Below are 15,312 nucleotides of genomic sequence, written 5' to 3' on the forward strand. Positions count from 1 at the left end.
GGGCAGGTGGAGAGGGAGAATGCAACGGTCTGGGAGACCGTCCTACTGACCCTCCGGTCCAGGAATCTCCCGGTTTCCCATTGGCAGGAAGTCCTCCCCGACGCGCTCCACGCTATTAGGTCCCTCCTATGTACCGCCACCAACCAGATCCCTCACGAGCGGCTCTTTGTTTTTTCCAGGGACACTACCACGGGGGCTTCGCTCCCAGCATGGTTGAAGACACCGGGCCCGATACTCCTCTGGAAGCACGTCAGGGCACACAAAACTGACCCACTCGTAGAGAAAGTACTTCTACTACACTCAAACCCCCAATACGCCTTCATAGAATATCCTGATGGCCGTCAGGACACTGTATCCCTCCGGGACCTAGCACCGGCAGGACCGAATCCCACCACTACCACCGCCGAGGTACCCCTCACACTACACCCCACCCAACTCGTCGCGCCCCCGCACCTAACGGGTCGCTACACATGTTCCACGCACCCGCGCCCACAAGCTTCCAGTGCCCCCAGTCCCCAGTCGAACCAGACAGGTACGAAGCTCGGACAGAATCACCCCCGGAGTCCGCCATCGTACCCCAACCAACCGTGATCGTCCAGCCACCAGGATAGGCTGCAACCACGGTGCTCCGCTGATCACAACGGACAACTCGACCACCGGACAGACTCAATTTGTAAGCCATCACCCCCGCCGGACTTGATTTTTTCACAGGGAGTGAATGTGGTGAATTATAAACACTAATAATCCACACTGTATTGTACAACATGTGTTGAGCCTGTACTTTGTACTAGATCATGTGTAGTTACCCATAGGGGGAGATGAGGAGCTTGTACTGGGCTCCACCCTTGACTCCGCCCATGAGTCTTCCCACGGCTCCTCCCCTAACCGGAAGTATAAAAGTTGCTGTTGTGAGCCTGCCTGCCAGTTCATCTAGAGTTCATCTCGTTACAGGCAGGCTCTGTTGTAAGACGATTAAAACCACTGTTCGCTTCTAACCACGTGTCGTGTGAATTGATGGTCTCATCATACTCTATGCAAGAACCTGTGTCAACTGCTGCTTTTGTAAGCAAAACAGCTGGTATGAAGCAAGAAAGTTCCCCTCAGAGGTGCTGTTCAGTAGTAGTGAGTTATTCAGTCTCATTATATTGCCTCTGAAAGTGCTGAGTCGGGTTAGAATTGTGGGTGTTGCAGAACAAACCATTGGTGAATCTAGGTGTTGAAGCTAGGACGATCAGGCCATATGATCTTCTCAATTAAAACACAGGCAAGTAAATGTAATTATAAGTAAAACAGCACTACCACTAACTACACTTACTAGCTTGGAGTAAACTAGCTCTGTACTCTGTAGTCAATACTCTGTTGAAGTGAATGGTAAAATAAAAAAAAGTCTAAATGTAAGAGAAAAGCATATGTATTATGATGGAAAGCTGGAAAGAATTAAATATTACAGCTTGTAAATTGCATAGATAGCATGCCTAACCATTGATGTGATTAATGAGCATTTAAAGGTCAACACCTGCTAGGAGCTGAATATAGAACAAAGCAAATTATGGCAAGTATCATGCTGTCATGATTCTCTGTGCTTTCTCCAGATTCTACCTCTACGTTCTGCACAAAATTGACTTGTCTTAATGTCTTCTGATTTACCTTTGCTGAGATTATCACTTTAGCTTCTGAAAATAACATCAAAGAAATTAACAAGCCTGTAGATCAGTTTTTGCATCCAGTTCTCTATTTTAGCTAATTGCAGAAATACTTTACCATTAAACCCATTCACTTTAATTATATTAGTATCATTATTTGAGTATCTTTGTAATTTTATTAATATAAGTGGTTTGAAACCATATGCAAGGCAAGTTGGCTAAATTATGCTTCTCCGTTGTTGTGCCTCTCCTTGTCAGTGTTATTTTAATTTTCTTCCCTGATCTTCTAGGCCCCCTTGAGCCTGTTCTGCCATTCAACTTTATCATAGCTGATTTTCTAGCTGAATGTAATTTTCCCACACTATCCCTGTTGTCTTGTCTCTGTCGTCTTTAATAGTTAGAAATTTGTTCATCTCTGTCTTGAGCATATTCAAAAACTGACCCTCCGCAGTCCATTAGGTTAGAGAATTCCAAAGATTCACCACCCTCTCAGTGAAGAATTTCCTCTTCATAAGAACATAAGAACTACGAGCAGGAGTAGGCCATCTGGCCCCTCGAGCCTGCTCCGCCATTCAATGAGATCATGGCTGATCTTTTGTGGATTCAGCTCCACTTTCCGGCCCGAATACCATAACCCTTAATCCCTTCTATCTTTACCTTAAAAACATTTAATGAAGGAACCTCAACTGCTTCACTGGGCAAGGAATTCCATAGATTCACAACCCTTTGGGTGAAGAAGTTCCTCCTAAACCCAGTCCTAAATCTACTTCCCCTTATTTTGAGGCTATGTCCTCTAGTTCTGCTTTCACCCGCCAGTGGAAACAACCTGCCTGCATCTATCCTATCTATTCCCTTCATAATTTTAGATGTTTCTATAAGATCCCCCCTCATCCTTCTAAATTCCACGAGTACAATCCCAGTCTACTCAACCTCTCCTCATAATCCAACCCCTTCAGCTCTGGGATTAACCTAGTGAATCTCCTCTGCACACCCTCTAGTGCCAGTATGTCCTTTCTCAAGTAAGGAGACCAAAACTGAACACAATACTCCAGGTGTGGCCTCACTAACACCTTATACAATTGCAACATAACCTCCCTAGTCTTAAACTCCATCCCTCTAGCAGTGAAGGACAAAATTCCATTTGCCTTCTTAATAATCTGCTGAACCTGTAAACCAACTTTCTGTGACTCATGCACTAGCACACCCAGGTCTCTCTGCACAGCGGCATGCTTTAATATTTTATCGTTTAAATAATAATCCCGTTTGCTGTTATTCCTACCAAAATGGATAACCTCACATTTGTCAACATTGTATTCCATCTGCCAGACCCATCTTGGTCCTAAATGGCCTATCTTGCATTCTGAGACTGTGACCCCGATCCCCCTGTCAAGTGAAACACTGTCCCTACATCTATCCTCTTGAACCCTATTAGAATTATGATCTCAGTGAGATCACCTCTCATTCTTCTGAATTCTAGAGATCATTCTATGGCCTTGCAGATGTGAGTAGTAGTAAAATAAGGTTTTAATACAACTCGAATTTTAAAAAAATGTCTATTTTGGCATGATAATTTTTATGTTGATGATAAGTATTGGTATTAATGTGTAGCAAAGGGATTGGAAATATTTTGTTGAAATAATTGATCCATCAATACATATGGACTTGAGATAAGTAGGACTGTGGATCTTTTTATTCCTTCCTGGGATGTGAGTATTGTTGGTAAGGCTAGCATTTGTTGCTCACCCTAACTGCCCTTGAGAAGGGATGGTAAGCCGCCGCCTTGAACTATTGCAGTCTACCTGGTGTTGTTATTATCCTTTTGTCATATTCTGATCAAGAAACCAGGGGCGGGATTCTCAGTTGGCTGACGCCGGAATCATGAAACGTGATTGGTCGGAGAATTGGTTTTGACGCCAAAATCGTGGTAGGCGCTGTTTTCATGCCAAATTGCAATTTTCCGTCACCTGAACAGCGACATCAATGCGTTCCAGAACGCATGTCCAGTAAACACCATTTGCATATCATTAGCGGGCCTGACCTGATATTCTCCGTGGCCTCTGTGATTCTCCACCCCTGATCGGCCGAATTCCTGACGGCGAGTTTTACTTGGGATTTAAAAAATTGTGAAGCCGGCATCGTGGCTGCTGAGGGAGAGACGGGGGTACGGAAAGTGTCCAACATCGGCATAGTTTGCTGACAGTTGTGCCAATGGCTGCGGGGGGCTTTTGTCAGTGCAGGGGGGGGGGGGGGGGGGGGGGAGTAGCAGGCGCTGGCCAGGAGGTGGGCTGTGGGGTCAGGATGGATGGGCATGGAGCTCCATTGCCGCGGCCTGCCAGGCAGCCATGCAGCTGCGCACTCTGCTGACTGCCTACTGTGAACCTAGGGCCACAGGTCGTATGCGTGTCCCCCCCAGGGCACACAGCTATATACCTTCTGGCCCCAGCCGATCCATCAGTGGAATGGGTGTGAGTGTATGTAGGTATTGTAATGTGTATATGCGGCTACAGCTTGTCAGCCTCCCGAGTGTCAGCACAGACCCGGAGAATTTCTCACTGTTTTTCATTGGAAGCGATTGTGTTCCACGAGTCACCGGTACTAGCCCCTCCACAGTCACTGAATCGGTCCAGGTTTGGCGGCAGTTTTGCTGTTGTGAATGTCCACGAATCTTGTCCGGTGTTAACACTTAGTTTCAAGGACGGACAATCCAACACCAGAGATGTTAATGAGGAAAGTGATGATTTTGTTTAAAATTTTCACCTGCAGAATTTTCCTTCTTTGATCCTCATGACCCAGCATGCAAAAGAATCCTACGTGATCTTAAAACAACCGTTTCAGAATTGTTTGCTATCTTGCGTCAATGGGTCCCACAAGTGCAGCAACAGATAGACGTGATTGGGAATGAGGTAAATTAAAATTGTATACTTCTAATTGCTGTCCTATATTGAATTTTTTCCGTAGGCTTTATAGGTTTGTAATGTGTATTGAACACAACTTCTTCTCCTTAATTTTTGAATCCTGCCTAATGATCAGTCTACCAAAAGCCTCAAAACAGAGCTTCATTCATGAGAGTCATGCAATTGCATCTCAAAAGCTATCAAACGTACAACCAGATTTTCAGGCACAGAAGGTAACAAAGTTACTTTTCTGTACTGGAATATTTTATTAAAATTTATCCTCAGAGATTTGCACTGTATTTTCTTAACCTTTAAATGCATTTTTATGGCATGAGTATAAAAAATTGAAAAGCTTCCTCGATGGCAGGTTCTTAAAAATGTATGTCTAATGTACATGAATGATGATGGTTGAATCATTTGAAATTGAAGATAGATATATAGGTGAAGAGTTTCATTTCGTGTGCAATTATCAATACTTTTTAAAGTATTTTACCACTCTCCCCTCCCAGTTTCTGTTCAAGCTCATTCGCATTTCAGCAAATGTGTAATCAGCCATGAACCATACAACCAAGAATCCCTACAGTGCAGCGGGAAGCTATTCAACCTATTGAGTCTGCACCAGCTTTTCAAAGAGCACCCTACCTAGGCCAAGACCACTCCCCCTCCCTATCCCCGTAACGCCACCTAATCTGCACATCCCTCTACACCAAGGGACAATTTTATCATGGCCCATCCACCTAACTTGCACATCTTTGGTCTGTGGGAGGAAACAGGAGCACCTGGAGGAAACCCATGCAGACACAGGGAGAAAGTACAAACTACACAGACACCCAAGGCCAGAATTGAACCGGGGTCTCTGGTCCTGTGAGGCAGCAGTGTTAACCACTGTGTCACTGTGCTGCCCACCAGGCAGTACTTCTTTAAAAATTTTTTTACAGAAGATTTGAAATAGCTGAAAATGAGTATCACAAAACAAAATAAATTTTCAATTGTTTAAATAGACTTTTGAAAATATACAAAACCATTTTGCGGTAAGATTGGGGCACAGTAATCAATTCCTTAGTAAATAAAACCATTTTTTATTCAAAATGTACGCATGAATGCCCTTGCACCCAAAAGTTCCAGTTTAATATTGAAGTTTCCTCAAAGATCCACAAAAGTTGCAATTTGTGGAAACTGCCACTGATGATTAATTCACCTGGGGATGTGTCCAGTTTTGTGATTGGGATCTGCAACTAGCATGGTGTTTTTAAAACTAATACAAATGATTGTGGAAAGTTGAGTTGCACTGAGTGTTAACATTTCCGCTATCTTTTGTGCTGTTTGCAGTGATATCAGATGTATTGTGCTGAGAAAAGCAGAGCAACTGAGCAGAAAATCCGAGCCACAATTGAACAATTAATATTCATACTTGAAGAATTTGAATATATGGGGTGGGATTCTACGGTCGCCAACGCTAAAATCGCGATTGGCTGGAGAAGCCCCATTCACGCCGAAATCGGGGGATGCGCTGCTTTTGCGATGCGCCACATCCTCAAAAACAGCGTACTAAAGGAGTACTCCGCCGGGATGGCCTCAGGACGTCATCTGAGGCCCTCCCCAATGCTCCGAGTTCCCAATGGCACGGAACACTCATGGTGTTTGGTTTTGGGGACCCCGTGTGGCTGCTGTGGACTGTGTCCATCACCACCACAGTCGGCGGTGGGGGGGGGGGGGTTCAGCGAGGGCTGGGGCGACTGATGAGGGGTGGTCCGGGGGTGGTGTGGGGAGTTACTAGGGGAAATTATTTGTCCGGCTGGGTCCGCGCACGGCTGACGTCATGTTGCATGGCGCGGCCACCGTGGGCCTCCGCCGTGCGCTTGCGCGGTCACAGACCCAGCCATTCTCCAGCCATTTTTGGCATGGGAGCCGTGAGCTTTACCCGGCGCGGCTGCAAGCCCCCCAACGGTCCTGGAATTGGTGCAACTATTGCGCGATTTTATCTGCCGTAAAACGCAACTGTTCCCACGCACTAAGTCTAAGTGACTAAGTCAGCACTTAGTCTGCAAATCGGAGCATCCAGCCCATGATGTGACTTTTTTTGGATTTTCCTTCAGGGTTGTGCCCGAGGAAGAAATTCCATAAATAGAGCTAAAGTAGACCCACTGTTAAGTTCTGGAGAAGAATGAGGGAAAAGGAAATCAATAAAAGCTGGCATTTGATGTTTATGGGCAGTCCAATGACGAAATCATAATGTCAAAGAGAACTGGAACTTGCAGAGATGTTTCTGGGTTCAGCTGCATTGTCCCAGTGAATGTTGGAAAATTGAATGAATTGGAGCACATGCCAGAAAGGAAGCTGCCTGATTTTTCTTTCAAAGAAAGTCAAGCAAGTTCCTTTGAAAATGTGCATTCCTTCCTGCTCGAAGTGTTCACCCCCAGTATTTGCTGAATCCAGGCAAAATTGTTTGTGGTGCAGACCGAGAAAATTCTCTCCGTACAAGTTTCTGTAAGCAGATACATGTATTAAGTCTCAATGAAAACAAGTATAATTATAAAAAATATTTAGTTTTTTAAATAATGTCTGATTATGGTTGAGGATTGTCTTAACAGAGAGTTCAATTCCATATTTCTCAGTTGTTTGTGGATTATCAATGTTCATGTAAAATGAAGTCAAAAAAGCAAATGAACCGTCTGTCATTCTGTTGTGGATACAACTTTTTAGATTCTGAGTCGAGGATGCCATGTGAATGACAGAGATGGATTGACAGATATGACACTGCTACATTACACCTGCAAAGCTGGAGCTCAAGGAATTGGTGAGTAGTAACTCAAATATGTATTTTAATGCAGATTTTATATTAACACTTCTTTTGTATCTTCTTCCCTTGTTGTCTGTTGCTTTAGTGCTTCTTCTTTTGACAATCTTTTGACAGGCGTTTTACCTATTATCGCTTATTAACCAATGTGATTATACTGAGAAATAGGTTGCTGATATTTGTTTCTGTTATGGTCACTCAAGTGATCCGGACTTTTTTTAATGGACTGCTCGTGAAACAATGCTAATCAAATTTTAAAACCCTGCCATTTAGATCATTAGAACATAGAACATAGAAAAATACAGCACAGAACAGGCCCTTCGGACCACGATGTTGTGCCGAACCTTTGTCCTAGATTAATCATAGATTATCATAGAATTTACAGTGCAGAGGGAGGCCATTCGGCCCATCGAGTCTGCACCGGCTCTTGGAAAGAGCACCCTACCCAAGGTCAACACCTCCACCCTATCCCCATAACCCAGTAATCGCACCCAACACTAAGGGCAATTTTGGACACTAAGGGCAATTTCTCATGGCCAATCCACCTAACCTGCACATCTTTGGACTGTGGGAGGAAACCGGAGCACCCGGAGGAAACCCACGCACACACGGAGAGGATGTGCAGACTCCGCACAGACAGTGACACAAGCCGGAATCTAACCTGGGACCCTGGAGCTGTGAAGCAATTGTGCTATCCACAATGCTACCGTGCTGCCCTTAAGAACAAATTAATCGACACTCCATCATTCTACCGTAATCCATGTACCTATCCAATAGCCGCTTGAAGGTCCCTAATGTTTCCGACTCAACTACTTCCACAGGCAGTGCATTCCATGCTCCCACTAATCTCTGGGTAAAGAACCTACCTCTGACATCCCCCCCTATATCTTCCACCATTCACCTTAAATTTATGTCCCCTTGTAATGGTTTGTGCCACCCGGGTAAAAAGTCTCTGACTGTCTACTCTATCTATTCCCCGATCATCTTTTAAACCTCTATCAAGTCGACCCTCATCCTTCTCCGTTCTAATGAGAAAAGGCCTAGCACCTCAACCTTTCCTCGTAAGACCTACTCTCCATTCCAGGCAACATCCTGGTAAATCTCCTTTGCACCTTTTCCAAAGCTTCCACATCCTTCCTAAAATGAGGCGACCAGAACTGTACACAGTACTCCAAATGTGGCCTTACCAAGGTTTTGTACAGCTGCATCATCACCTCACGGCTCTTAAATTCAATCCCTCTGCTAATGAACGTTAGCACACCATAGGCCTTCTTCACAGCTCTATCCACTTGAGTGGCAACTTTCAAAGATCTATGAACATAGACCCCAAGATCTCTCTGCTCCTCCACATTGCCAAGAACCCTACCGTTAACCCTGTATTCCGCATTCATATTTGTCCTTCCAAAATGGACAACCTCACAGTTTTCAGGGTTAAACTCCATCTGCCACTTCTCAGCCCAGCTCTGCATCCTATATATGTCTCTTTGCAGCCGACAACAGCCCTCCTCACAATCCACAACTCCACCAATCTTCGTATCGTCTGCAAATTTACTGACCCACCCTTCAACTCTCTCATCCAAGTCATTAATGAAAATCACAAACAGCAGAGGACCCAGAACTGATCCCTGCGGTACGCCACTGGTAACTGGACTTCAGGCTGAATATTTGCCATCCACCACCACTCTCTGACTTCTATTGGTTAGCCAGTGCGTTATCCAACTGGCCAAATTTCCCACTATCCCATGCAACCTTACTTTCTGCATAAGCCTACCATGGGGAACCTTATTAAATGCCTTACTAAAATTCATGTGCACTACATCCACTGCTTTACCTTCATCCACATGCTTGGTCACCTCCTCAAAGAATTCAATAAGACTTGTAAGGCAAGACCTACCTCTCACAAATCCGTGCTGACTATCCCTAATCAAGCAGTGTCTTTCCAGATGCTCAGAAATCCTATCCCTCAGTACCCTTTCCGTTACTTTGCATACCACCGAAGTAAGACTAACTGGCCTGTAATTCCCGGGGTTATCCCTATTCCCTTTTTTGAACAGGGGCACGACATTTGCCACTCTCCAATCCCCTGGTACCACCCCTGTTGACAGTGAGGACGAAAAGATCATTGCCGACGGCTCTGCAATTTAATCTCTTGCTTCCCATAGAATCCTTGGATATATCCCGTCAGGCCCGGGGGACTTGTCTATCCTCACGTTTTTCAAAATGCCCAACACATCTTCCTTCCTAACAAGTATTTCCTCGAGCTTACCAGTCTGTTTCACACTGTCCTCTCTAACAATATGGCCCCTCTCATTTGTAAATACTGAAGAAAAGTACTCGTTCAAGACCTCTCCTATCTCTTCAGACTCAATACACAATCTCCCGCTACTGTCCTTGATCGGACCTACCCTCGCTCTAGTCATTCGCATATTTCTCACATATGTGTAAAAGGCCTTGGGGTTTTCCTTGATCCTACCCGCCAAAGATTTTTCATGCCCTCTCTTAGCACTCCCTTTCTTCAGTTCCCTCCTGGCTATCTTGTATCCCTCCAGCGCCATGTCTGAACTTTGTTTCCTCGGCCTTACATAAGTCTCCTTCTTCCTCTTAACAAGACATTCAACCTCTCTTGTCAACCATGGTTCCCTCACTCGACCATCTGTTCCCTACCTGACAGGGACATACATATCAAGGACACGTAGTATCCGTTCCTTGAACAAGTTCCACATTTCAATTGTGTCCTTACCCGACAGCCTATGTTCCCAACTTATGCACTTCAATTATTGTCTGACAGCATCGTATTTACCCTTACCCCAATTGTAAACCTTGCCCTGTTGCATGCACCTATCCCTCTCCATTACTAAAGTGAAAGTCACTATCTCCAAAATGCTCCCCCACTAACAAATCTATCACTTGCCCTGGTTCATTACCAAGTATCAAATCCAATATGGCCTCCCCTTTGGTCGGACAATCTACATACTGTGTTAGAAAAGCTTCCTGGACACACTGCACAAACACCACCCCATCCAAACTATTTGATCTAAAGAGTTTCCACTCAATGTTTGGGAAGTTGAAGTCACCCATGACTACTACCCTGTGACTTCTGCACCTTTCCAAAATCTGTTTCCCAATCTGTTCCTCCACATCTCTGCTGCTATTGGGGGGCCTATAGAAAACTCCCAACAAGGTGACTGCTCCTTTCCTATTTCTGACTTCAACCCATATTACCTCAGTAGGCAGATCCCCCTCGAACTGCCTTTCTGCAGCTGTTATACTATCTCTAATTAACAATGCCACCTCCCCACCTCTTTTACCACCCTCCCTAAACTTATTGAAACATCTATAACCAGGGACCTCCAACAACCATTTCTGCCCCTCTTCTATCCAAGTTTCCGTGATTGCCACCACATCGTAGTCCCAAGTACCGATCCATGCCTTGAGTTCACCCACCTTATTCCTGATGCTTCTTGCGTTGAAGTATACACACTTAAATTAACAATTCTTCAAGTCAATTGATGTGGTGCCACTTGTAGGACAAAGTCACTTAAATCTAATATTAAAGAGCGCTGTATTTGTAACAGTATGAAAATGGAGACAGAATTTATTTTTGTATTTTTATTGATTGCTGAATAAATGGACCAAATAAGATACCGGAAAAAGTGTGAAATATGTGAATGTGTCATTCCTTTGCATGCTGTTAAAGGAGAATGGTATGACCGTATGTGAGTATTTCTCACAAAGTAAATTAGTCCCACACTTTTCTCAAATGGGAATATTGTATCACTACATATTGATAGAAATTATGTGGGTGGTTGACCAGAATTAGAGTACCGCTGCCTTCTTCAGTGCATTCTCCAAAACCAGTTGCATTCTTGGACACACTCATCTCCATCAAGGACGGTCACCTCAGCACTTCGCTTTACCGCAAGCCCACGGATAACCTCACGATGCTCCACTTCTCCATCTTCCACCCTAAACACATTAAAGAAGCCATCCCCTATGGACAAGCCCTTTGTATACACAGGATCTGCTCAGACGACGAGGAGCGTAACAGACATCTGCAGACGCTGAAAGATGCCTTCGTACAAACGGGATATGGTGCTCGACTCATCGATCGACAGTTCCAACGCACCACAGGAAAAAACCGCACCGACCTCCTCAGAAGACAAACACGGGACACAACTGACAGAGTACCCTTCATCGTCCAGTACTTTCCTGGAGCGGAGAAACTACGACATCTTCTTTGCAGCCTTCAACTCGTCATCAGTGAAGATGAACATATTGCCAAGGTCATTCCCACACCCCCACTACTTGCCTTCAAACAACCGTGCAACCTCAAACAAACCATTGTTTGCAGCAAACTACCCAGCCTTCAGAACAGCAACCACGACACCACACAACCCTGCCATGGCAATCTCTGCAAGACGTGCCAGATCATCGACATAGATAGCACCATTACACGTGAGAACACCACCCACCAGGTACGCGGTACATTCACGTGCGACTCGGCCAATGTTGTCTACCTCATACGCTGCAGGAAAGGAGTCCCGAAGCATTGTACATTGGCGAGACCATGCAGGCGCTGTGATAATGAATGAACGGACATCGCGCGACGATCACCAGGCAGGAATGTTCCCTTCCAGTCGAGGAACACTTCAGCAGTCAAGGGCATTCAGCCTCTGACCTCCAGGTAAGCGTTCTCCAAGGCGGCCTTAAGGACGCGCGACAACGCAGAATCGCCGAGGAGAAACTTATAGCCAAGTTCCGCACACGTGAGTGCGGCCTCAACTGGGACCTGGGATTCATGTCGCATTACATTCATCCCCCACCATCTGGCCTGGGCTTGCAAAATCCTACCAACTGTCCTGGCTTGAGACAATTCACACCTCTTTAACCTGGGGTTACCCCTATCTCTGGATCTGTAAAGACTTAATTACCTGCAAATGCTCGCATTCTAAGTATTGTCTGGCATCTTTGAATTTGTCTACATACCTCTTCATTCACCTGAGGAAGGAGCAGTGCTCCGAAAGCTAGTGTTTGAAACAAACCTGTTGGACTTTAACCTGGTGTTGTAAGACTTCTTACTGTTCTTCAGTGGAGACAGATCTTTGCCAGACTGCCGTTGTGTCCTCTTGAGCTTGCATGTCAGTTTTTCCACTATTGAGGGTGATTTTCCGCTGGTCGGCGCAGGTGCAAGTGCCATTATGGCCAGAAACTCTTGCGAGAGGACCATAACAGGATTTGCAACGAGGAGATCTCAGAATGAGATCCTTCCCGCCTCTCGCTGACGATGTAAGTACTGGGTGTGAACCTGTTGACCATTATTTAAATATATTTTAATATTCAAAATTGGTTGAACACCGAATCTTTTGACAGTGTCAGATGTTCTTTTAGCGTTTAAGCTTGCAGAGAGGCTTCAATGAGTTAAAGGGCAATGAAAATGACTGTGAAAATATACTTAAACAGTTTCCACCACATTAAGGGGAATACTTTTACCTTTATCTCACAGATCTTTGATCTTGACATGCTGACATAGTTTAAAGGGTTTAAGACTGCTATGGGAAGACGTTCACTCTCTTCTCAGAGATCTTTAATTTTGACATGCTGCCAGACAGTTTAAAGGTGTTAAATGCTGCAGATGGGAAGACCAGACAAACAACCTGTATCCCAGGAAAGATCCCCTCCCCACACCGCCAATGAAGTCCAGAGATGTGCAGGTTAGGTGGATTGGACATGCTAAATTGCCCTTAGTGTCCAAAAAGGTTAGGAGGGGTTGTTGGGTTGCTGGGATAGGGTGGAAGTAAGGGCTTAAGTGGGTTGGTGCAGATTTGATGGGCCAAATGGCCTCCTTCTGCACTGTATGTTCTATGTTCTATGACTCCCCTCAGCACCATGCAGGCAAGTGTAAGGAGGGTACTTACTCCCCACCATTGGCAGTGCCAACCTGGCATGCTGAACTCCGAGGTATGGCAAGGGAGTAAGCCTAGGGGCTGCTTTAGCACAGGGCTAAACAGCTGACTTTTAAAGCAGACCAAGGCAGGCCAGCAGCACTGTTCAATTCCCGTACCAGCCTCCCCGAATAGGCGCCGGAATGTGGCGACCAGGTGCTTTTCACAGTAACTTCATTTGAAGCCTACTTGTGGCAATAAGCGATTTTCATTTCATTTCATTGTGATGTGGTCACGTGCTTCGGGCCACTAGGTTGTTTAGAATGTTAATTTGTTAAATTTGGTAAACTGAAAATTATAAATGCTTCAATAAAATACTTTCTAAAAAAAAGGCCTTCTGGAAATATAAATAAATCACATCCACTGGTTCTCCTATGTCTAACTTCCTTGTTACTTCCTCAAAGAACTCTAACAGATTTGTTAGACATGACCTCCCCGGACGAAGCCGTGCTGACTCAGCCCTATTTTACCATGCAGTTCCAAGTACTCCGCGATCTCATCTTTAATAATAGATTTTAAAATCTTATCAATGACCAAAGTCAGGCTAACGGGCCTATAATCTTCCGTCTTCTTCCTCCCTCCCTTATTAAACAGGGATGTTATAATAGCCACTTTCCAGTCCTCTGGGACCCTTCCTGCCTCCAGTGATTCCTGAAAGATCATCACCAATGCCTCCACAATCTCTTGAGCTATCTCTTTTCGAACCCTGGGGTATAGCCATCAGAACCTTCTCCTTAGTAATGGTCACTGCACTCACCTCTGCCCTCTGGTTCTCCTCGACTTTTGGCATCTCACTGGTGTCTTCCACCATAAAGACTGATGCAAAGTAACTATTCAGTTTGTCTGCCATTTCTTTGTTTCCTATTATTACTTCTCCAGCCACATTTTCCATTGGTCCAATGTCTATTTTTGCCTCTGTTACCTTTTATATACTGAAAAAAACTCTTCCTATCTTCCTATATATTACTAGCTAGCTTGCACTCATGCTTCATCTTCTCCCCCCTTATTGCTTTTCTAGTTGTCCTCTGCTCACTTTTAAAGGCTTCCCAATCCTCCGGCTTCTCACTAATTCTCACCACTTTGTATGCTTTTTCTTTAGCTTTTATGCTGTACTTGACTTCTCTCGTCAGCCATGGATGCCTTGTCCTCCCCTTAACATGCTTCCTCCTCCTTGGGATGAATTTCTGTTGTGCCTCCTGAATAACCCCCAAAAACGCCTGCCATTGCTGTTCTATTGTCTTCCCTGCTAGGCTCCTTTTCCAATCAATTCTGGCCAGCTCCTCTCTCATGCTTTTGTAGTTACCCTTATTTAACACCGCTACATCTGATTGCAACTTCTCCCTCTCAAACTGCAGGGTAAGTTCTATCATATTGTGGTCACTGCTCACCAAGGGCTCATAGAACATAGAACAGTATAGCACAGTACAGGCCCTTCGGCCCATGATGTTGTGCCGACCATTTATCCTAATCCATGATCAACCTAACCTACACCCCTTCAATTTACTGCTGTCCATGTGCCTGTTCAAGAGCCGCTTACATGTCCCTCATGATTCTGACTCCACCACCTCTGCTGGCAGTACATTCCATGCACCCACCACTCTCTGTGTAAAGGACCTACCTCTGACATCTCCCCTATGCCTTCTTCCAATCACCTTAAAATTATGTCCCCCCGTGACAGCCATTTCCGCCCTTGGGAGATTTCTCTGGCTATCCACTCTATCCATGCCTCTCATCACCATGTGCACCTCTTTCAAGTTACCTCTCTTCCTTCTTCGCGTCAGTGAGAAAAGCTCTAGCTCCCTCAACCTTTCTTCATAAGACATGCCCTCCAGTCCAGGCAAGATCCTGGTAAATCTCCTCTGCACCCTCTCCAAAGCATCCACATCCTCCCTGTAATGAGGCGACCAGAACTGGACACAATATTCCAAGTGTGGTCTAACCAGGGTTTTAAAAAGCTGCAGCAAACCCTCATGGCACTTAAACTCAATCCCCCTGTTAATGAAAGTCAACACACATTTAAAATTTTATTGGATAAG

General features: G+C 45.0%; 1 protein-coding gene across 7 annotated transcripts in view; it reads left to right on the top strand.

Annotated features, from left to right (window-relative positions):
- LOC119974729 (CAP-Gly domain-containing linker protein 4-like) overlaps positions 1 to 15,312 on the top strand; it is a 513,643-nt gene that overhangs the window by 102,684 nt on the left and 395,647 nt on the right. For all 7 annotated transcript variants that reach the window (XM_038813915.1, XM_038813928.1, XM_038813946.1 and 4 more), the window contains 2 exons: positions 4,407 to 4,546; positions 7,241 to 7,334. In XM_038813915.1, coding sequence (XP_038669843.1) covers positions 4,407 to 4,546; positions 7,241 to 7,334 — 234 coding nt within the window. The remainder of the gene's footprint in view (positions 1 to 4,406; positions 4,547 to 7,240; positions 7,335 to 15,312) is intronic.

This window comes from Scyliorhinus canicula, chromosome 1, assembly GCF_902713615.1.
Source record: "Scyliorhinus canicula chromosome 1, sScyCan1.1, whole genome shotgun sequence".
Taxonomy (NCBI): Eukaryota; Metazoa; Chordata; class Chondrichthyes; order Carcharhiniformes; family Scyliorhinidae; genus Scyliorhinus; species Scyliorhinus canicula.